Source organism: Lepidochelys kempii, chromosome 15 (assembly GCF_965140265.1).
Source record: "Lepidochelys kempii isolate rLepKem1 chromosome 15, rLepKem1.hap2, whole genome shotgun sequence".
NCBI lineage: Eukaryota > Metazoa > Chordata > Testudines > Cheloniidae > Lepidochelys > Lepidochelys kempii.
This window is the reverse complement of record NC_133270.1, coordinates 15715639-15737875: the sequence shown is the minus strand read 5'-3', so window position 1 is coordinate 15737875 and position 22237 is coordinate 15715639. Positions and strand designations below refer to the sequence as shown.

Genomic DNA, 22237 nt, shown 5'->3' with positions numbered 1-22237 from the left:
TGGTTAATTGGTCCTGTGCTCAAAACATGCTCTGAAGGACTATAGAATCAGAACACTTTGGTAAGCAGGAGACAATTAATATCTGAGCATTACAACATGTTTATCCACACCTTCCCAAGCGTAGTTTGTTAGGAGATTGGCATGGAGATATCTGTAAACTGAAAGGTTTAGTTTTAAAGATGACAGAAAAATAATTGGGTGAATATTCTGCGCTGAGATACTGCTAATATTTCCCTTTTAACCAACCCTTTATGTATTTTGCAATTTCTCAAGATTATGTAATGATAGTTACAAAGAAATGATACATGTAATAGTGCATTGCGCTCAGTGCTGAGAGTCCTGGCTTCTAAGTCCAGCTCTGCTACTGACTTGCTTACGTGTATTCAGTGAGTTACTTCACCTCTTTGCCTCAGCTTCCCTGCCAGAACTTGTTTCGGTAGGGCTCTTGCGAGGATTAATTAATGGCTGTACAACACTTTAAATGTGTAGAGTTTTAAATGTTATGTAATGATTACTTCAGAGGAAATCATGAGATCTGATTTAATCTGTAGGAAGCGATACATCTGTCTCTCAAATTTTGCTGACTCAGCATGGTATACCAGTAATGAGCCTGTCTGATGGAAAGGCATATTGTTTTAATCCTTCTCTTTCTACGTGGTAAGTTGCACATTCTTTCTTACCATTTATAAAGTTGGTTGTGTTAGCATGCCGGTTCTGATTTACTGCCCCTTAATTCTGTGCTCTGAAAACTAACCAGAGCAGAAACACACTCTGGGCTTGTCTTCCACTTTGCTCCCCACATACTAGTACATGGATGGCTGGGCCAGTCCCTTTCATGTTTTATGATTCAGTATTGTTTAAAATAAGCCTTGTAAATTAAAATCTTAGACTGAAATTTGTTTCCTTACCGTTCTTTCCCCACCTGTTACATATATACTCTGATTTGTTGTCATAGGGTTGCTTGTAACTGCCTGAAAGTTGACATGGATTTAAAATGGTTTGGTCATTCAGACGTTCATGATTTCTGAATGTAAAAGATAATAGTCTTTGGAAAAATTAGTCCGGAACAGCTGCCAGGAAACTTGGATGCTCTTTTATATTTAGATGGTAGTTTGTGTGTTTAGATGATGGGTTCCTTTAAATAAAAAACACCCCAGAGAAAATCTCATTTTTACTGCCTGGGTCTAGTCCATGTCTGTAATGGCCTTGATATTATTCACAGCTAAGGCTGACCCTGCACTTAAATGCTGCTGTCTTTTTCTCCACAACAATTAAACCAATGGAGGATGGAATCTGAATTTCCTGTCACTTTTCTGTTTGTGCCACATCCTTAGATTTATATAAAAGAATAGTCCCTTAGTCACCAGCTCAAATTAACCATGATTAAACAAGCAAGTTTACTGTAAGTATTTGTGCCATTGTGTATCTTAGTTGTCTGGTAAGCATATATATGGCATTCATTTGAGCAACCAATTCCCCACCCTGTAGATGATAGCCTTAATTAGGTGTGGGAAGTGGGAGCTGTAGCTGTCAACTCTCCCCTGTCAGTATGAAGGTGGCATCATATCCTCAGTGTAAGGGAACTTCCAGAGTGGCTGATCAGCAGTCTCAGAGCAGGGTCTGATGTGTGGAGGGGTTTGGGGTAAAGTTAGTTTCATGATGAGAAAGTAATTACCTAGGTTCCGTACAGCCTGGGTCCTACTGTGGATGTGAATTTTTGTTTTCAATATGCAAGTTCCAAGTATGGCAACCTGTAAAATATGCCAGTGGATTTTCTCTTATGCTTTTCAGAGCTCAAGCCAAATCCTGTTTAGGTTATGTGACTAATCCCATTGACTTCAGTGGGACCATTTGTGTAAATAAAGTGAGCAGGATTTGGCCCAAAGCCTTGTACATTGCACCAGTGTGTATCATTAAATGTATTAATCTAAATTTGGGTTATTGCTGATATGTACTATATGTATTGTATGATGTTTGAACCAACCTTTGTACTTTTGGATAATTTAAGCACTATACCCAGATGTACAGACACTCTTTTCTTAACCTATGTATTATATAATTTTAACATTAACTTTAATAAAATTTTTATTGTGAAAATGCAAATAGAGTATAAAGCAGAATAGAACAGAGTCATCTGCCACCTGATGCACCATTCGCTGTGTTCTAATATGTTCTTGTTTTTTTTTTTTCCCCCCCAGGAATCTTGTCTCTGACAAACAGGACTCCTTAGCACAATGTGCAGACTACAGGAATAGTTTACCATCCCAAGAAGCCATGCTGTGTTCAGGACCCTTAGCCATAATACAGGGACGAACATCAAAGTATGTATTTAGGCATTTTATTTGTGTTTACTGATCAGCCAAGTGGTCTCTTTCTGCTTCATATACAGTCAACTAAATTGCCCCGTGTTAATTTCTGTTGTGTCGTCTAGTTTCAAGATGACTGAATGTTTGAATTACTTAGTTATTTTCAGAAATATCAGTGGCTTGGAGGGCTAATCTGTCAATCAGATTTGTACAGAGAGTATGTTTAAACCTTACACCTTCGTAACCTTGTATCTGTTTAGTTCAGAGAATATTTGGGTAGTAAGAAGGTGGCTGCATTCTATGCTTAGTAATTCTACTTTTATAGTTCTTCCTTACCTATGGTGCAGTTTTTTCATTTAGGTTTATAGAATATCACTTGGTTTATTTAAATTGGATTTCTTATATTTTGCATTGTGATTTTATAACTTACTTATTGGACCATCATCCCAAAAGTGGCTTGGTCTACAAGCTTCAACTTTGTCTTATTCAATTTTCCTTAGTTGGCTTATTCTGTGGAATCTTTGAGTATTTTAGGGAAGATTGGATGTCTAATTAGTCATTTGCTGCACATTTTTAACTTCTGATCATACCACCAGGGAATAGCAAGAGCCAGTGGAAGTGTCCATAGACAGCTCAGTGGCTCATCTTCACCTGCCACTCACATTCCTGTCTTCTAATTTATATACCCTCTCATAGCCAACTTTGATTTTATTTTACTAATGTATATGCCCAAATGAGAGTGGCTGTAAGTAGGGTAATGGGACTTATTTTCCTTCTTTCCTTAAAAAAAAAAAAAAAAAAAGTCAGGAAAATTAGGATTTAAAAATAGAAAGAATGGAAATAACAGTTTGGATTTATTTCTTAAAAAAGAAAATATCCGCAGGAAAAATTAGTTAAGGTTTGTAAAGATGTTTTAGTTACTTCAAAAAGTAACTTTATTAAAACATTTTAGTTAACTTCAAAAAAAGAATTTCCAACCTTTTACAAAGACCACTTATAAAACTAGCCTTTATTTAGTTGCCTGGCTTTCACATGCTTGTGGGTGGGGGTTCAGGAGTGTTCTAAAGGATTATATAAACATACAAGAAGACAGCCCATACCCTGAAGAGCTTACAATGTTAAAGACAAAAACCAGATGAAGGGAGGATGAAAAGTATACAAGCAAAGTGATCAGGATGATGATAGGAACTTACTGTGTTAGTTCCATTTTGTTCATTTGCTTATATATTTGATTTTATAATATAAATGAAATTATATAAACTGAACTTTGCTATGGTGGAGGGGAGTGGTGCACACGCAGGATTGAAGTGGGCAAGAGGAAGGGGTTATGGGAGTGAGGAGGAGAAAGGAGGTGGTGGAGAACCCCAGTGGGCAAGAGAGGGCACCTGAGAGGTTGCAGTGGTAGGAGAGGGATGGGTGATAAGGGAGAAGTAATCAATGACAATATAGTAAAATCCATTTTCCAAGCTGAGTGAATGATGATTTCAGGAGGCTGTGGAGGCTCCTATTGGTTACTGCTCCCCATGTGGAAAGTCTGAAGGGACTGGGAGATTGACGAACCTAGTGCCCTGGTGGTTCAATCTGGGTCTGGTGCTAATGTAGGCAGGTCCAAGGGTCTTTCCATTTGTCAGGGGTACAGAAGATTTATAGGCAGTGGCCTTTGGCAGTAGAGGTCCAAACTGGGAATGCACCAAATACCCTTGATATGTGAAAGACTAGAAGAATGGCTTCTGCACTGTGGGAATTTTTTTCTAATTGATCTCTGACTTTGTACCACGTTTGGTTTATAGTTCAGGAAGGCAAGCTGCAAGACTGTTCTCCATGCCTCATTTAGTACAACAAGAAACAACACTGGCTTACCTGGAGAATCAGATAGCAGCGGCACTTATGTTACAATCCAGTCATGAATACCGCCATTGGCTCCTTATCTATGCACGGTACCTAGTTAATGAAGGTGAGCTATGGTATGCAATGTTATTTCTTACCTTAAGTGCTCTTGCAAAAGGTTGGTTTTTTTAAATTGGGCTTCTGCCCTTTTTGCTACTTTCTGATGTAAAGTTGGCTGGATAAGTTTTTGTGTGTATTTTTTAAAGGTTTTCATCTTGGTTTTTTATCTGATAAATATAAAGAATGTCAAGTCTGGTCTTTCCTAGTTTTGCTGAAGGTTCTCTTAGAGAGGATCTGGAAACATGATTATTGCAAATACTCTCACCTTAATACAGCAGGCAGGGATGTTGAGTCTTTATCAAAGACAGCCTTTTTCCAAGCTGTTTTAGGTATTGGCATTAAATATGTGTTGTTCAAAAACCCTAAATTTTAAACAGTCTTCCTAAAAACGTAATTCTCCTCTCAATTACTCAACTTTCACTCTTTGACTTTTTTGTGGTGTGTAATCATTTCAACAGTTACCGTAGTCTACCAGGGCAGACAAGACATGTATAACATAAAAAGCAAGCTGACTTTTTGGGGGGGAGAGGTTGGGAAAGGAAGGGTGTCTTTCAAGTTGTATTTATAATAAAAAATGTGATAATCATACCATTGTTTTTCCTTTGTAGATCACTTTTAACAGCCTTTTTGTGGAGAACTGTAGATAAAAGTTTTTGGAAGTTCTAGAATAAATCCATCAGCCTGTCTTTATTCACTATTTTAATGTTTCAAATAATTCTTATTGGTTAGGGAGGAATAATTTGCCTTTACAGAAATCATATAGGTTTGTCCTTGTGTTGTTCTTGTCTAGATACTTGTAACTCTGTCTTAAATTATATGTGATTTATATTGTGTAGTGGGTATAATTTTATGTTTATGCATGTTGTTTTATTTCTGGTAATTCTCAGGGTTTGAATATCGCCTGCGAGAATTATGCAAGGATTTACTGGGTCCAGTCCATTACTCAGCTGGAAGTCAGTGGGAATCAACAGTTGTGGTAAGTGCTGGTTTTTGTTTTTAAGTAAAGTAGGGGAGCCATTCCTTTTGTGTATAAACCAGACAGTTTTAATTTAAATTGCTGAATGTACTTTACATTTCCTCTCATAGTTTCTTTTGGTAACATTTAAAAGAACACTGCCAAAGTTGAGAACCCAAAATTTGATCTACCCTTAAAAGTGTCATCTGTTAAGTAATTTTCAGTTTTTATTTTACAAGTTCACTGCTAGGGCTTTCTTGTAATTGTTTTGGGGTTCCATGGTTTTTTGTTTTGGTTTTTTAAGGGAGTTTTCACTTAGCTTTAGAAACAGTATTTAAGTTATGCCAGCCTGGTGCTGATTCACAAGGAAGGAAGTAAATTGAATGAGCCAAGCCTTGTCCAGCCACTGTTTCTTAAGGAAGAAGAAATGTCTGCTTAATTTGTCTAACTTTTTAACTGTTGGGAAGGTTCATAGCCCTTTTAACCTCAAGTATACTTCAAATTGAGTAGCAAGCAAGTAATCTCCAAAGACTTTAATCATTGTGGAACCCCTTCCATTCTATACTAATCCATCCTTTCCATTACTTAAATAGTAACTTCCTTTATTCTCTCTGGCACTGTATACAAACACTTAACAATTCCATTATCTCCACTGATGCTGTCAAACATACCTAATAGATGGAACAGGTTACACCTTCAGTGCTCTCCATTCACCAGGTATGTACCTTTGAAAGGGCTGATATGCCAAAGAAACATGTGCCCTTCAAGGAACACTTCCGCATTCTATCACCACATGGAAGCAGCAACAAGAACATTTAATATGTACTCCCAAAGACTTTATTATTATTATTATTATTACTGTTGACATCTAAATAACAGGAGGTGACACCAAATAAACAGCTCTCTAAGATAAAGAGAGACCATGCTAATTTTAAGTGAATCCCGTATCAAATGCCTGTATTAATGATATAAAATAAATTTGAGGATTTTTGACGTTTTTGTGCAGGGTTTACGAAAGAGAGAGCTACTGAAAGAACTGCTTCCTGTCATCGGACAGAACCTCCGTTTCCAGAGGCTTTTCACAGAATATCAAGAGCAGCTAGACATCTTGAGAGACAAATAGTATTTCCCCAGATTTTCCCTGAAGGGCCTGGTCTAAGGGAAACTGCTGAACAGCATTAACCAGAGACAGAAGAGGAGAGAGCCCGGCCAGAATGGGACACTCCTGAAAGGGGCAGTACCAGAATGGCCCCACATGTTTCAAGAGTGATAAGCTTTAATTTCTAAAGAAGCTCACAAAGGCATATGTGGAAATGAGTGGAGGAGCTGGACCTGTTTTCCAAGTGGAATATGAACATCAAAGCTGTGGCCTGTGTTCCTACAGAAGGTTGTGGATCAGTACTTCAGGGGTTCCTTTTGGGTCTGGATCTCATTGTGATATCAAGGAGACTAGCTGAGAACAGTTTGGGGATTTTTTGGCTGTCCTGTGAAAAGCACAGTACTTCAGAGTACGCTGAGCAGCATATTAACCCTGTTCAGGGTTTTTTGTCTGAGGATTGATTGAGGCTCAACACTATATTGAATTAGATGAATGAGCCTATAAAAAGAAATTTCATAAAATATTAAGGTATTATGCAGCCAATAGACTCAAACCTGTGAATATAATTATAAAAGGCTGTTCTAACACAAGGACTATTTTTGTACTAGAATTTGCTAACTTGTAATATGGAATTTTATTTGGCCAATAATCAGGATTTCCCTACAAGTAACCTTGTAGGAAATTTAACTCTAATTATGACAGCTATGTTGCTGAATAATTGTACCAAAATTAACCTGTCATCATCTGGTTTTTAATTTTTAACTGTTTGTAAAGGAGAGATTTTTGGGGGTGGGGGGAATCAAAGAGGGTGGCTCTTTTTGTATGTACAAAAATAAATGAACACTGCATTGGATTAAAAAAAAAGATGGTCTTGCTCTGGATATTCATGTCTTCTTGTAGCAGCAGTAAACAGTAATACAGGTTGAATCATGTTAAACATGTATAGAAATCCATATTGAACTAATGTTATCTGGGTGATCTTTTCTCTCCAAGTGCCAGAGTAGTACATCTTAATACTGATTTTACTGTATTGATCTAGAACTTTGTTTTTGTAACTACTGCTACTTCCTGATGGGAACTCTACTTGACGTGTGCATGTGCACCTTCATTCGGAAGATTTCAGTGGCAATACCTGTTCGTCTTGTGCATGCACCATATGCATCCTTGTGACCCATACCAAGGATATATAGGCAAGATACTACCAATTCTAAGCACTTGACTAAGAAGGCAGTACACTCTTTGTCTTCCACTGCCTCATTGGTACCTAGACCATCAGTACAACTGAAACAGTGATTCCAGCCTTCGGTACCTCACACCTCTATGGCTGGGATTCACCAGGTCAAGGCAGTCCTGCTTATTTCCTAGGAGGCTGAGTCTCCTCTGAGTTCAAGACCTCTGGTACCACAACCAATTTTATCCCCACTATTCCACCTTTCTCCAGGACCACCTGCCTCCTCAGTATTCGACACCTTCTGAAAGACGGCTGATTACTCCTCCATCCCCCCACTCCACCAGACTAAGAAAGGGAGTTCTTCAGACTCCCAGATTTCTGTGCAGGGTTCTGCTGACTGCCTACCTACATTTGTTTAGCCAGAACTATGACTGTTTAGGAACATTTCCAGGCTTCTACCATTGAAGCCCGCCAGACATCCACTTGGTACTACTAACCCTGGATGCGCCCACCATTCCCATATGGTTCTCCCCAGTGGGCATACTGGGATCCCTGGGCTATTTACCAGCAACTGTTTTCTGAAGTGCACGCTGCTCATGTGGATCATCCCAGGGAGCATTCTTCAGCTCCTTCTGTTTCTCCTAAACAATCTCCAATGAGGACACATTTGAGGCCCAGGAAAGGAGAGCTGTTGAGGAGGCTACTCCATATTCTAATATTTCTTCTTCTTCCCCAGTTGAAGTTGTCATCCCCTTCGCCATCTCACGATGATTTCAAATAATTTCAAGATCTGATGAAGAGGGCAGCAGACACCCTTCAGATCCCATTAGAAGAAGTGCAGGAGACACAGCACAAATGGCTTGACATCTTGTATGCACTATTGTCAGCCGGGGTAGCCCTCCCTATAAATGAAGCACTATTAGAATCTGCCAAGTCTATCTGGCAGACTCCAGCTACTGCACTCCCTGTCAGGTAAAAGACCATTGAAAAAGTATTGTCTCAGCTCGGGGCTTGAGTTTTTATTTTCCCACCCCACACCATCTATTTTAGAGGTAAAAAAGCTCTTGCTCCATTTCTCTGGGTCCTCTAAAGCAGTGGTTCTCAACCAGGGGTACATGTATCCCTGGGGGTACACACAGGTCTTCCAGGGGGTACATCAACTCATCTAGATATTGGCCTAGTTTTACAACAGGGTACATAAAAAGCACTAGCGAAGTCAGTACAAACTAAAATTTCATACAGACAATGACTTGTTTATACTGCTCTATATACTATACACTGAAATGTAAGTACAATATTTATATTCCAATTGATTTATGTTATAATTATGTGGTAAAAACGAGAAAGTAAGTAATTTTTCAGTAATAGTGTGCTGATTTTGAAAGCAAGTAGTTTTTAAGTGAGGTGAAACTTGGGGAAACGCAAGACAAATCAGACTCCTGAAAGGAACAGTAGATTTGACATTCCTGATATTTTTTTGCTTAAAAAAAAATCAAGCAGGGAAAGGTGGGGAATAAAACCCTTCAGGCCTAATTTATACATGATATACTTTCAAAACAGAGTAAAACCATTATTTCCCTTTTTAGGTTTCCTTTAAAAAGCAATTCTGGAACCACTTTTTGAACCACTGCTACTCTGCTACTGTGCTTGTAAGATTGCTCACTGAGCTCTCAATATTTAATGGCCATAATTCTGGCCTGAAGAGCAGGAAGTGGGTGGCTTTCTGTAAATATGATGTAACATTCAGGTTTTTTTTTTCTAAAATGCTCACTGCATTTTCCCATGGATTCACTCAAATACCAGCCCCAATTCTCAGTCTTGATTTCTCTCTCTGCAGTTTTTGTGTGTGAGGAAGGAAAGGTATGCACTGCCCCATACTCCTTCAAATAGTTTAATTATTTTCAGATCATTTTTTAAATTTTATTTTTTGACTGCACACTTTTAGAAATTCTGAAGGCTGCTTTATGCCCAGTGAGAACTGCTATTCACAGATCTGGCTGATTACTTGGGAAAATTTCCTTGCCTGGAATCATCATCACAAATTCAATGAAAAAGGTGGGTTTGCAGATTAACATCAACACAGAACAAATGTGCAGGTAACTGTATATCTGTTGTTCTTCCATCAGTGACTTCCTATAGCAATGTAAAAATACATTGAAATGGGAAATTTCCTTTTGCCTATTTTTGCATCTTTTGGAAATCTCTCTGATCTCTGCAGAAATTCTTTTGGAGCTTGCCTTAGTAGTTGTTGCTACTGGCTATTAGCCCAGCAGCCATAAGAGTACCTTTTTGTGCAAAATTACAACTTGGACTTGTGTGGAAATCAGTAAAGAAATTAATAAATATGTCTTAATATACCTGAAAATTAAATGGCTAATTTTCTCCTATTTGTTAATGTGTTAATCCACCTTTAAGGTATGTGCCGAATGCTCATTATTGGGACTTGAGTGTAGGAATCAAGACAATAGTCTTCAAAGTGGAAAAATCTGAACAGGGTAAGTGTTGTGGCAGCATATGAAATGATTTAGAAACAGGAAATTTAAAGGCTATATATTGTCAAAACCAAACCTGGATCTATACAGCTTTTGAATTTTGGGGTGTTTAAGATCCAGATCTTTATCCGTTGGCTTAGGCCTGTCTATGCTAAAGGTCTTACTCAGGAGTGAAGGTGAACCTCTATGTAGGACAGGTTTACTGCTGAGCCCAGCATCTGCAGCCTTGACGAATTCTTGAGGCATAGCTTGAGAGACTGTCAAGTAGTTTGGGCCCAAAACTAATCAAGTTTTTATGTTTTAAGGCCTGTTTTCTGAGGTTTATCATCACGCTTAATAGATTTTATTAATCCATTATTTGCTTGAAAAATGGGGAAAAAATACCCTACAGCTGTGTAGGACCTAATGTATTTAATTCTGAGAGCTATGCTCACCCTGACTACTAATGAGGAAATAACGGAATTGGACCTGTGGGAGAAGAAAATTAGAGGAAGTAATTCAATTTTAAGAGTTCCAATAATGCAGAGTAAAAATTAAACTAACTTTTAAGAGTGCCTCTGTGTCCTTTTAATTTACTAGATCACAATTTTGTACTGTTAGTCAACCACTGATCAGGGATTATCTGAAATTTGCTGTCGTTTTTGTTAAACAATCTGTAGTTTGAAAATTAAAATTTATGTACAAAAATGTCAAACATTTTAATTTTTAGATTCAAAAGATTTTTTGGGAAATCAAGAAACTGTTTTTAACCCTGAATGTAACTATAAAAGTACAATAAATGTGACAAAGGTGATATGAGCACTAGTAATCTATACGCTATAGAAGTGGGCTGGCAAATGACTGCAGCCATCTTGTAAAAAGTACAGATTGACTTTGTTCTGAACTAGACTATAGGAGCTGAGCTGGAAACAATGATGTTTCCTTCAAAGAAGTAGAAGTTTCCTATCTTTCAATACTGCTGTAATACTTTGGAAGGAAATTTGTTACGAAGTTCTGAGCATTTCTTAATAAAATGTAAGAAAACTTGTCTGAAAACAATCAAAGATCACACATTCAATTAATGGTAAAACGCTAAATTACAGAGCACAAACACTTTAATATTAAACTCAGTAACAAGATACAGCAATTATGCAAGAATGAATTGATTAGATAGAGGAAAAACACAGAACTGGATTAAGGAGACCAGAGATCTGTTCCTGGCTCTGCACCAAACTTATGGTGAGGCTATAGACAGGTCACAGCCTCTGGGCCTCATTTCCTCATGGGTAAAAATAATAATACATAGAGGATCTTCTTCACCGGTGTCCAGATAAAATAAATGTATGAATGTTTCTGAAATACCTAAAATTAGAGTAGAGCATCTCCAATGTTTTTCTAAGACGATACAGGTTGGTCTCTAAATGCCTATTTAATCTTGAAAGGAATGCAAAGTATTATAGTAATGATGTGGATTTTGGTGGGTAAATATCCTGTAAGTATGTTCAGTTGTATGTTGTGAGATGTACATATAACCTATAGGGTAGACTAACATGTATAAGTTAGGCATTCACCACGTGGTGCTTACCCAGTTATTAAATAGCTACTAAAAAAACGATGAGGAATTGTGGAACTCAGTAATATTTCATTGAAAGATGTTAAACTCCTGGCATTCAAGTCTTTCCTCATTGGTGCATATTTAGTAATTAATTTTATTGCGTTTCCTTTAGAATATGTAGATTTGGATGCAAGGAAGTAACTTGAGCACAACTAACTAGTAGTTTAAATGTCCTATGAATGTAAAAAGAACTATTATAGATGTTTCCTGTATCACAAACCAGGTATAGGAAATGACACAAAATTCTTTAGAAAACACACCCTATCAGTGAATCTGACCCAACTATTATAAGTACACACTGCAGCTGGAGGACCTAAGGCACAGCACAAACTGCAGTATGTTAGGTGGGATTTGATGGAATATGTGTCAGTTAGGCTTGCTAACTGTCTAATCACATAAATGCAAACACCTTGCCTGGCCCCCCCGCCCCACCCCTTCTCTGAGGCCGCGCCCTGCTCACTCCATCCCCTCTCCCTCCATCTCTCACTCTCTCCCACCCTCACTCACTTTCACAAGGCTGGGGTGGGGTTGGAGTGTGGGAGGGGACTCCGGACTGAGCCTGGGGTAGGGAGTTGGGGTGCAGGAGGGGGTGCAGGATGCAAGCTCTGGGAGGGAGTTTGGGGGCTGGGGCAGGGGGTTTGGGGTGCAGGCTCCTCCTGGGTGGCTGCAGGGTGCCCAAGATAAGCTGGACCAGGGGGCTCAGTGTGCCACACCTGGAAGCAGCTGGCACGTCCCTGCAGCTCCTGGAGAGGGGGCCAGGGGCCTCTGCATGCAGCTCCTGCCTGCAGGCACCGTCTCTGCAGCTCCTGGCCAATGGGAGCTGCAGAGTCGGTGCTCAGAGTGTGGGGAGTGTGCGGAGACCCCTGCCTCCACCATGGGCCACAGGGACATGCCAGCCACTTCCATGAGTGGCAGGGAGGCAGGGCAGGCAGAGAGCCTGCCTTAGCCCCACTGCGCAACTGGACTTTTAGCAGCCTAAAATCTCCTGGTTTGGCTTCGATAGCCTCTGGGAGATAGAGCCCGATTCTGGGAGACTCCCAGGGAAACCAGGAGGGTTGGCAACCCTACAGCACCTACATACTAGGGTGACAGCCATGTTAGAAATGCAAATACCTCACATAACTGCAAATTCAAAATGGAAAGCAGTTTATAGGCTAACTTTTGGGAGTGGGAGGAGGGGCGTCTGCTTGATTCTGAAGAGAAATAAATACTGAAAGCTGAATTCTAATTTACATTACTTTGAGTCAGGCTGGGCTTGGAATAGCTGTTATGGATTCTATAATTAGCATATTTTAAAAGTATCCCTCACTTTTGAAGTAATGATTTCTGTGGAATAGTGAAAAACTGAACAGAGTTTGAGAGCTGCAATGTGAAAGCTTTGCTACAATGAAGGCTAACAAAGAAAACAGGAGTTCAGGGGTTACGATATGAGTGAGGTGGCTGTGGTCTTTGGACGTTTAAAAGCTCACTGGCGCTGTTTGCTGACTAGGTCAGACCTCAGCGCAACCAACATTTCCATTGTTATTGCTGCTTACTGTGTGCTCCATAATATCTGAGAGAGTAAGGGGGAGATGTTTATGATGGGGTGGGAAGTTGAGGCAAATTGCCTGGTGTCCGATTTTAAGCAGCCAGACACCAGGGCAATTAGAAGAGCACAACTAGGTGTGCTGCGCATCAGAGAGGCTTTGAAAACCAGTTTCATGACTGGCCGGGCTACAGTGTGACAGTTGTGTGTGTTTCTCCTTGATGCAAACCTGCCCCCTTTATTGATTTTTAATTCCCTGTAAGCCAACCACCTTCCCCCCTTCGAAATAAAGTAACTATTGTTTTGAAACCATGCATTTTCTTTCTTAATTTAAAAAAAAACACAACAGACAAGGTAGCCCGGGTGGGATGGCGGAGGAGGGAAGGACAAGGCCTTCTGTTGCTTGGGACATCCTCTGGAGTGGAGTGGCTGGGTGCCCGGAACCTCCCCCCCTGCGTTCTTGGGCGTCTGGGTGAGGCGGATACGGAACTTGGGGAGGAGGGCATGCGGTTATACAGTGGATACAGCGGGGGTCTGTGCTCTTGTTGGCTTTCCTGCAGCTCCAACAGATGCTTCATCATGTCCATTTGTTCCCCCATTAGCCCCAGCATCGCGTCCTGCCTCCGCAGTTCGCGCTCACTTAACTTTTTCCTGGCCTTTGCCACTGAATGCCTCCATGCATTAAACTGCCCTATCAGTGTGGGAGGACTGCATGAGCTTGGCAAACATGTCATCGTGAGTGCATTTTTTTTCGCTTTCTAATCTGCGATATCCTCAGGGATGGAGATGATAGGGGGAGCGTAGAAACATTTGCACCTAGGGGGAGATAAAAAGGGAGAGTAAAATTTAAGATGATACATTTCTGAGAACAAAAGGGAGACTCTTTCACAGTGAATCGGCAATTCACAGCAGACAGCACATGTGCTTTAGGTACAAGGTCACATTTTGCTTTTTATATTGAGTGCCTGCTGGTATGGTGAAACATCACACACGGCTGTGCAACAGAATTCGGTTTCCAGGCAGTCATGGTAAGTCTTTTGGTACGCAGGGTTGGCTTCTTACGCCTTCCTAACATGTGGGAATGTTTTCAAACTGCAGCGCTCTCCTTTCCCAGAGCAAGAAATGTGTTGGGTTTCACATTTAAAAGGAGGGGCTGCAGCACATACCTCCTCCGACCCCTCCGCGTGGCTATTCTCTGGGATGATCCCTTTTAGCCAAGCGCAAACAGCCCAGCACGAACGGGGTCCTTTTTACTGTTCCCTTACAAAAATTCCCCTATTTCAACCAGGTGACGATGAATGACATTACTCTACTGAGGCTAACACAGAAAGATATAGACCGAATGTTGCTTGAATGCAACCAAAACCCAGGATCATTCACTGCCATGCTTTGTGCTGCAATGATTCCAGAATACTTGCTACTGGCTTGGCATGGTAAAGTGTCCTACCGTAGAGGATGAAATAAGGCAGCCCTCCCCCAAAACACTCTGCAAAGGCTTTCAGAGTACCTCCAGAAGAGCTTCATGGAGATGTCCCTGGAGGATTCCTGCTCTATCCCCAGACATGTGAACAGACTTTTCCAGTAGCTATACTGGCTGTGAATGCATCCCAATTCTTCGGGGCAAATCAAACTTTAAACACTATTACTTTTAAACCCTGTACTGTAGTTACAAATGTGCACTCAACAGAGGTGACTTCTCCAGCTTCAGGGTTGGGGATCCCACCTTGGGAGGGTATTGGCTCCAGGGTGATGGAAAGGTCCTGGCTGCCGGGGAGAACGGATTCACCACTTGCCTGCTGTGCATTCTCCTCTTCCTCCACAAAATCCTCCTCCCTGTTGTGTGAGATTCCCCCCTTACAGGTGTCCACAGACAGTGGTGGGGTAGTGGTAGGGTCCCCCCCTAGGATGCCATGCAGCTGATCATAGAAGCAGCATGTATGGGGCTCTGACCCAGAGTGACCGTTTGCCTCCTTTGTCTTTTGGTAGGCTTGCCTGAGCTCCTTAACTTTCACTTGGCACTGCTGTGTCCCTGTTGTAGCCTCTCTCCAACATGCCCTGTGAGATTTTGGCATACATATTTGCATTTCTTCTTTTTGATCAGAGTTCAGCCTGCACAGATGCTTCTCCCCATATAGCAATCAGATCCAGTGTCCCCCTTTCAGTCCATGCTGGATCTCGTTTGCGACTCTGTGGGGACTGCATGGTCACCTAAGGTGCTGAGTGCTGATGTGTTCTCCAGGCTGAGCAAACAGGAAACGAAATTCAAAAATTCCCGGGGCTTTTCCTGTCTACCTGGCTAGTGCATCAGAGTTCAAAGTGCTGTCCAGAGCAGTCACAATGGAGCACTCTGGGATAGCACCCGGAGGCCAATGCTGTCGATTTGCGTCCACACTACCTCAGATTCGACTCTGTAAGGTCAATTTCGGCACTACTCCCCTCGTGGGGGAGGAGTACAGAAGTCGATTTTAAGAGCCCTTTAGGTCGACCGAAGGGGGTTGGTTGTGTGGACGCGGTCATTTTCAAATCGACCTGACCCCCTAGCGTAGACCAGGGCTACCAGTTGTTCTATTAATGGGACCGACAGCTGGACGAAAGAGGCTTGCTGTTTTCGCTCCATCCCCCAGGGGTTTGGAAACGACACCCTGGCTCGCTCTTCTGCGGGATTACGGTCTGGGCGGCGGCGGGGCAGGGCAGCCTGAAGGAGAAAGATTTCAGAACTAAGTCCCAGCGCGGGAGGCTCGGCTGTGCGCACCTGCACTGCCTGGACCCTAGCTCCGGTCCCTTGCGCGCCGCGGCCGGGGCGCCCCTTCTCCCAGCACGGCGGACTCACGCTAGGCCAGGACCCAGGACTCTCCCCAACAGCCCGGCGACGCCAGGGCGGGGGCTGGAAGGAGCGGCCGGAACGGTAGTTGGGGCGCCCCGGTTCGGCGGGGGGACCAGTTTAGCGGCGCACGCCGTGGTACCGGAAGTCGCTGTGGTGCCCGGGAGAGCCGGCTTGGCCCCGGAGGAGCCCGCCGGCCGGAGCTAGGGGGTCCGCCCCAGCTTGGGGTCCGTCCCCGCCCTTGGTAGGGGCCGCGTCTCCTGCGCCGGGGACGAGCGGGAGCCGCCGCCGCCATGGGGAAGAGGCAGCACCAGAAGGATAAGATGTGAGTGTGTGAGCGGGGCCCCTGCGGGGGGGGCTGTCCTGGCGGGGCTCGGCCCGCGGGCCGCCTGCTACGGCCGCCGCCGTGGAAGCCGCTCGGGGAGGGTGGCCAGGCCTGGTTTCCCCAGTCCCACGCCCAGGCTGCTGCACCCCGGCGCTTCCCGCCCCGCGTTACAGGCCCTGGGCGCCCGAGCCGCCGCCCCTCGGCCTGGAAGAGCCTAAAGCCCTTCGCAAAGCCTGTGCGGGCCGCGCTGCCTAATGCGGCTGCCTCTGGGGCCTGCGGAGCGGTGTCCTCGGAGCCAGGGGCCCTCAGAGCCGCCCCCTTCCCTCCCACATAGGGGCTGCGTGGGCAGAGCAGGCAGGGCCAGGGTCTAGGCCGGTGGTTTTCAAAGTACTGGTGACCCTTTCCCATAGCAAGCCTCAGAGTGTGACATCCCCCCCCGCCTTATAGATTAAAACCACTTTTTAATATATTTAACACCGTTATAAATGCTGGAGGCAAAGCGGGGTTTGGGGTGGAGGCTGGCAGCTCATGACCCCCCATGTAAAAACCTCATGACCCCGGTCCCGACTCCCAGTTTGAGAACCTCTAGTGTAGGCACAATCCAATGAATGGGTGTGGCTCAGTGAAATAAGCTTCAGGTTTTAAAACAGGTTTCAGAGTAGCAGCCGTGTTAGTCTGTGTTCACAAAAAGAAAAGGAGTACTTGTGGCACCTTAGAGACTAACCAATTTATTTGAGCATAAGCTTTCGTGAGCTACAGCTTCATCGGATGCAAGACATTTAGGCTTTGTCTACACTGGTGAGTGAAAGACAAAACTATTGTTGTTTAGAGGTGTTAAAAAAACACACACCCTCCCCAGAAAGGCAGAAGTTTTGTCCATGTCGGCAGGAGCGCTCTCCTGCCGACAGCGCAGCTCGTTGTGGGTGGAAGTTTTCTGTCAGCAGGAGATCTCTCTCTTGCTGACAAACAGCGGCTACTCTGCGCGCCTTTTAGGGGCACAGCTGTAGCGGCACAGCCATGTTGCTAAAAGCTCTGTAGTGTAGAAATAGCCTTAGAGCTTGTCTACGTGGGGACATCTGGGAAAGTTAATACAAATTAACTAAAGGTGTGAATTTGAAGTTACACTACTTAAATCTGCAAGTCAACAGAACACCTTAATTTAGTCAGAATTAGAGTGGCCTTAATTTGGTTTAGTTTAGTTCACTTACAAAGTGAATAAAGATAAACTGAATTAAGGCCGCTTTAATTCTCAATAGCCGTCTCCACACAGGTATTTAAATGATTTAACTCCGTGGTTCTCAAACTTTTGTACTGGTGACCCCTTTCACATAGCAAGCCTCTGAGTTCAATCCTCCTTATAAATTAAAAACACTTTTTAATATATTTAGCACCATTATAAATACTGGAGGCAAAGCAGGGTTTGGGGTGGAGGCTGAACGACCCCCCCATGTAATAATCTCGTGACCCCCAGTTTGAGAACCCCTGGTTTAACTAATCCACTTCAAATTCACACCTTTTAGTTAATTTGGATTCTTTTTGCTGTATGCCCCATGTAGACAATCCTTTACTCTCCCAGGTTCAGAAGCGGCTAGGTAGGACAAAACTTGTCTGCTTTACAAGTACTGTGTGTAAGATCACAGCTTGGTTATGGGTTGGGATATCTGTGTTACACAATTTAAAAAAAAAAAAGTTTGGCTGGGAAAATATGAAACAGCTGTATTAGGGAGCTGTGGGTCAGCCTTGGTCCTTTAGCTCCCAGGCTTAAAGCACAGCTCCCTGATGTGATTGTGGAATTATGTTTTCCCATCCATGGTGACAATAAAAAAAAAAATCGTGTTATAACATGGATGTCACTACCTCTGACAGAATATGGTGACAGCACAGTATTGTTTTCTTATTATTGTGGTATTGCCCAAAGGCCCTGTTCTGGGTATTAGGAAGACCAAGGTGTGACACCTAATATCAGAGTTGGTTAATATTGGGTGAAGGTGTGAAGAAGTCAGGTAACTAAGAATGTTTAACATCACTTATTAATATAACTTTTTAAGTTTGAAAAGTCATCAATTTCTGCCAAATATAGTTAGTGTTGTAGTGCAATATATTAAGCATTAACACGTCCCCTCTTTACTCTTTAGGTACATAACATGTGCAGAATACACACATTTTTATGGAGGAAAGAAATCAGGTAAATGGTTTAAAGCTGCTGTGTTTTCTTTCTACATTAATTCTTTTGACTGTTTCTGTATTTTATGTGTATGTTCACACTTTAGTGCTGATGTCTCCTACCCCATACTTCCTTATTCTGCTATCATCAAAGTTGTGAATGACCTTCTCTTGGCTAAGTTTCAAGGCCTACTTGCCATGCTCCCCCCTTCTCCTTTCTGCTGCCTTTGATCTTGTTGGCTGGTCTCTCCTTCATCATGTCCTATCTTCCTTGCCTTTCTTGGTTGTATCCTCTGTTGGATCTTGATCTACCTTTCCAACTATGCATTCAGTGCCTCTTTTTCTCTGTTTACTCTCTTCTTTTGTTGGAGACTTTCAAGGTGCCATTCTAGCCCTCTTTTCTTCTTTCTCTACGTCCTGTCCCCTGGTTACCGCATGTGTTTACTGTACATGAGTTTACTTATCACTTCTATGTCAATGACTTTCAGATATCCTTCTCCACTCTGGGCTTGTATCCGTTTCCTCAGGCTTGCACTTCCCGCTGTCGCTGTGAGGTGCCATCCTGGATAGGTCATTGCCATCTCAATCTCAGCATGGCCACATTGGAACTCCTCCCAAACCCACTCCAGTTCCTGCCTTCTCAGTTAGCAACTCCATCATCCTTGTAGTCCAGTGGTTCTCAAACTTTTGTACTGGTGACCCCTTTCACATAGCAAGCCTCTGTGTGAGACCCCCCATTTTAAATTAAAAACACTTCTTTACATATTTAACACCATTATAAATGCTGGAGGCAAAGTGGGGTTTGGGATGAGGCTGACAGCTTGCGACCCCCGAAGTAATAACTTCATGACCCCCTGATGGGTCCCGACCCCCAGTTTGAGAACCCCTGTTGTAGTCGCAGTGGGGTCCTGATACCTGTAGCCTGGATGTTATATTTGACTCCACCCTCTTTCTTCCCTCACAGTTAGGCTTCGGCCAAACCCTGTCACCTTTTCTTCCACAGAATTTGAAAACCTCACCCTTTTCTCTCCCTATAACTAAATCGCTTTTCCACATCCTGAGCATCTTCCACCTATACTTGTCATCTCCTTTCAGGTCTCTAATGCTAACCTTGTCAACAAATCCAAAATGCTATCGTTGCAACCATGTCATCCCCAGCTTCTCCTTTGAGTGTCTTTCGTAGTATCACATTATGTTGTCCATCAAACCTAAACTCCCTGTCTTTGCCTTCAGGGCTGTGCGTTATATCTCTTACCTGGTCTCACCCATTCTTTCCCCCACCCCTTCCAAGCGTCCAAGCCTCTGATGTCAGTTTAGACCTCATTTGTTTGTTTTTCCCATAGGCATCTCCACCCCTTCTTTCAGACTTCCCTTCATGCTGGGAGTACCCTTCCCTAACTTATTTACATGGTACATTTGACAGCTCTTTGTGTATTGTCAGTTTCACTTTTCCCCTTTATATTTGGTCAGCTTCCCCTGTTGTCAGTGGGGTTTTAAAAAGAGAGAAGGAAGAGATTAAAAAAAAAGGATAATGTGGTTGTAAAACCACAAAAATTTGGGGAAGGGGGCAACCGGCCAAGGAATATCTCAACTACTTTAAAAACTTGCCTTTTCCTAAATCTTCCAGTTTCATTTGTGGAGCAGACTTGGGGTTTGCACTGCACTGGTTTGTGAAGTTTTGATTTTTGTTACTGTTTCACAAGATTTAGACTATTTGTCTTTGTCAGGAGCAAATTACTACTTGACATATCAAAACCAGTAATTTCCAAATATATATCGCTAAGGATTAATCATAAGTATCAGAAGCACTTTTACTGCCCAAAATACTCTGGATTTATTAAAGTTATTTTGCTTTTTGTTTTTGTAAACAGATATTCCACAAGCAAATTTTAGACGTTTATCTTTTGATCACTGCAGGTAAGATATAAAAAAAATCTTTTTTGTCTTGAGTCCTTAACCAGATCATGTTTCCTGTAGTGGTAGATAGAGCAGACAGACATCAGGAAAGTAACTATCATTCCTTAAAGTAAGACCAACAAAATTTCAGCAAGGATTGAAATGTATGTTTTCACTCCAAGAAGCCCAGTGTCTTAGAGGTTGTATGTAATAACTGTAAAGTTCAAAAGGAATATATAAACTGTAAAATTTGCAAAGAATTAACATGCAAAGTTCAAATAAGTTAATACTTATACAGTTCTAGACTTGATGCTCAAATTGTTCCCCTTCACTGTGTTTTATATCCTTGATCTGTCCTGCATCACTTAGAGCCAACGATTAAGTTGCAAGGACCTTTCACATCTTAGTTCTTTGTGCTTAGAATTTATTTCTTGCTGATGAAACACAGATGCTAGAATGAAAGAAATCAAGATGCAGTATTAGCAAGTTCCACATAGTCAGATGTAAGTTGCAAGGTTCACTTTATCTTCACTGATGCAGACCTGCGCTTAGGGCTCAGATAGAAGCTAATGATATTTGCTAGTTTAGTATTGTGACTTTCTAGGTGCTTTGATAAATCTGAAATAAATGTGTACTTTTTCCTAGTTTATCTCTGCAACCATTCGAATATCCAGTTTGCACACCAGATGGAACAGTCTTTGATTTGCTGTAAGTCATTCACTTCCATTTTTATTTTGTTTGTTTTAGTTTTTGTATAGGCTAAGTGACTTGCTCAAGGTCGTGACTGGAATCTGTGTCAGAACTGGGATTAGAACTCACAAGTTCCTGTCTCTCCCTCTGGTGCTTAGATTTCCAGTCCAAGTCTGTCTCACTTCTCAAATGGTTCTGTTTCTCAAAATCATAGCTATATGTAGAAGGCTACAGCTGTAGCTGTAAATGCACAGTGTTTCTGTGCTGGAGCAGCGTGCTTTTAACTGTGCTTCTTGGCAGAGGTTATTGCATGATGGTCCATAGCCTTTTGTGTTCCTACCAGTTTGAAAGCATGGCAGGGGAACTTAGGTGCGGAGGGACTTAGAGATTTATAGTACATGAAAAATTCATCATGCAGCAGCACTTGGGGTAACTGTGCTTACTATGTGCATTGGGAAGAGAAGTCATATAAACACTAAAATGCCTTCGTTTCCCTCTCAGCTCACTTACATTGGGTTTCATTTCTTCCTCTCTGGAGATGTACTCACCACTGTTAAACCGCAGCAGGCAGTCAGCGAAAACCAAGACCTGCAGATTAAAAAAATGCCTTTGTCTTTCATTTTTAAAAGTCAGAAGGGGACATTGTTTGTTTTGTTTATCTAATAAGATGAGCCATCCATAAATACAGTGGGGGAAAATTTTGCTGTGGAGTGTGCATCAGCTTTGCCTACTCAATTAGGGCAAATAACATTTTTGTAGGGTATGTAAAATATCACTTTGTCATGGGAGGAGTGGGTGTGCTCATACTGTACTGCAGCTTTGCAAAAGGTTATCAGTGATAAAAGGCCACTTGGTGCTGCTTGCCTCTTTCAAATACTTCTGTAGTTGGGCTTTCATAACCAGTTGGAGATGATAAAACAGGTCTTTAACAATGAACGTGGGTTCCTAATTCTGTGTATGACTTCCTGTCTTATCTCCTTTCTTTTCAGGAGTATTGTTCCTTGGATAAAGAAGTTTGGGACCAACCCAATCACAGGGGAGGTAGGTAGTAATGGTTTTATTAATAAAATACATGTTGTTTTACTTGCTTATAGCTCTTTCTTGATTTGTGAAGAGAGACACTTTTGTCTCTTTGTTCCATAAATGGGTTCTGTGGGCTTTTAAATGGCTATTTATAGGGCAAGTGTTGAAACTAAAATAGAGATTTACCAGGACATGTTTGTTTTAACCAATAAATGGGAAATCTTTCTGAC

The 22237-nt window shown here is 42.1% G+C and overlaps 2 protein-coding genes across 8 annotated transcripts in view; both read left to right on the top strand.

Moving 5' to 3' along the window:
• The window catches only part of HIRA (histone cell cycle regulator), a 63874-nt gene extending 52289 nt beyond the window's left edge, over window positions 1-11585 (top strand). Inside the window, exons 21-25 of the mRNA XM_073312713.1 lie at window positions 552-657; window positions 2199-2321; window positions 4097-4260; window positions 5141-5229; window positions 6215-11585. Of these exons, the coding sequence (XP_073168814.1) occupies window positions 552-657; window positions 2199-2321; window positions 4097-4260; window positions 5141-5229; window positions 6215-6331 (599 nt within the window). The 3' untranslated portion in view covers window positions 6332-11585. The remainder of the gene's footprint in view (window positions 1-551; window positions 658-2198; window positions 2322-4096; window positions 4261-5140; window positions 5230-6214) is intronic.
• A 4353-nt stretch (window positions 11586-15938) lies between these two features.
• PPIL2 (peptidylprolyl isomerase like 2) overlaps window positions 15939-22237 on the top strand; it is a 118987-nt gene continuing 112688 nt past the window's right edge. For 3 of the 7 annotated variants that reach the window (XM_073312714.1, XM_073312718.1, XM_073312720.1), the window contains exons 1-5: window positions 15951-16235; window positions 18371-18420; window positions 20270-20315; window positions 20940-21002; window positions 21974-22025. In XM_073312714.1, coding sequence (XP_073168815.1) covers window positions 16204-16235; window positions 18371-18420; window positions 20270-20315; window positions 20940-21002; window positions 21974-22025 — 243 coding nt within the window. In that variant the 5' untranslated portion in view covers window positions 15951-16203. Of the gene's footprint in view, window positions 16236-18370; window positions 18421-20269; window positions 20316-20939; window positions 21003-21973; window positions 22026-22237 lie in introns of all 7 variants that reach the window. The other 4 variants (XM_073312717.1, XM_073312716.1, XR_012155048.1 and 1 more) reach the window with 4 other exon arrangements.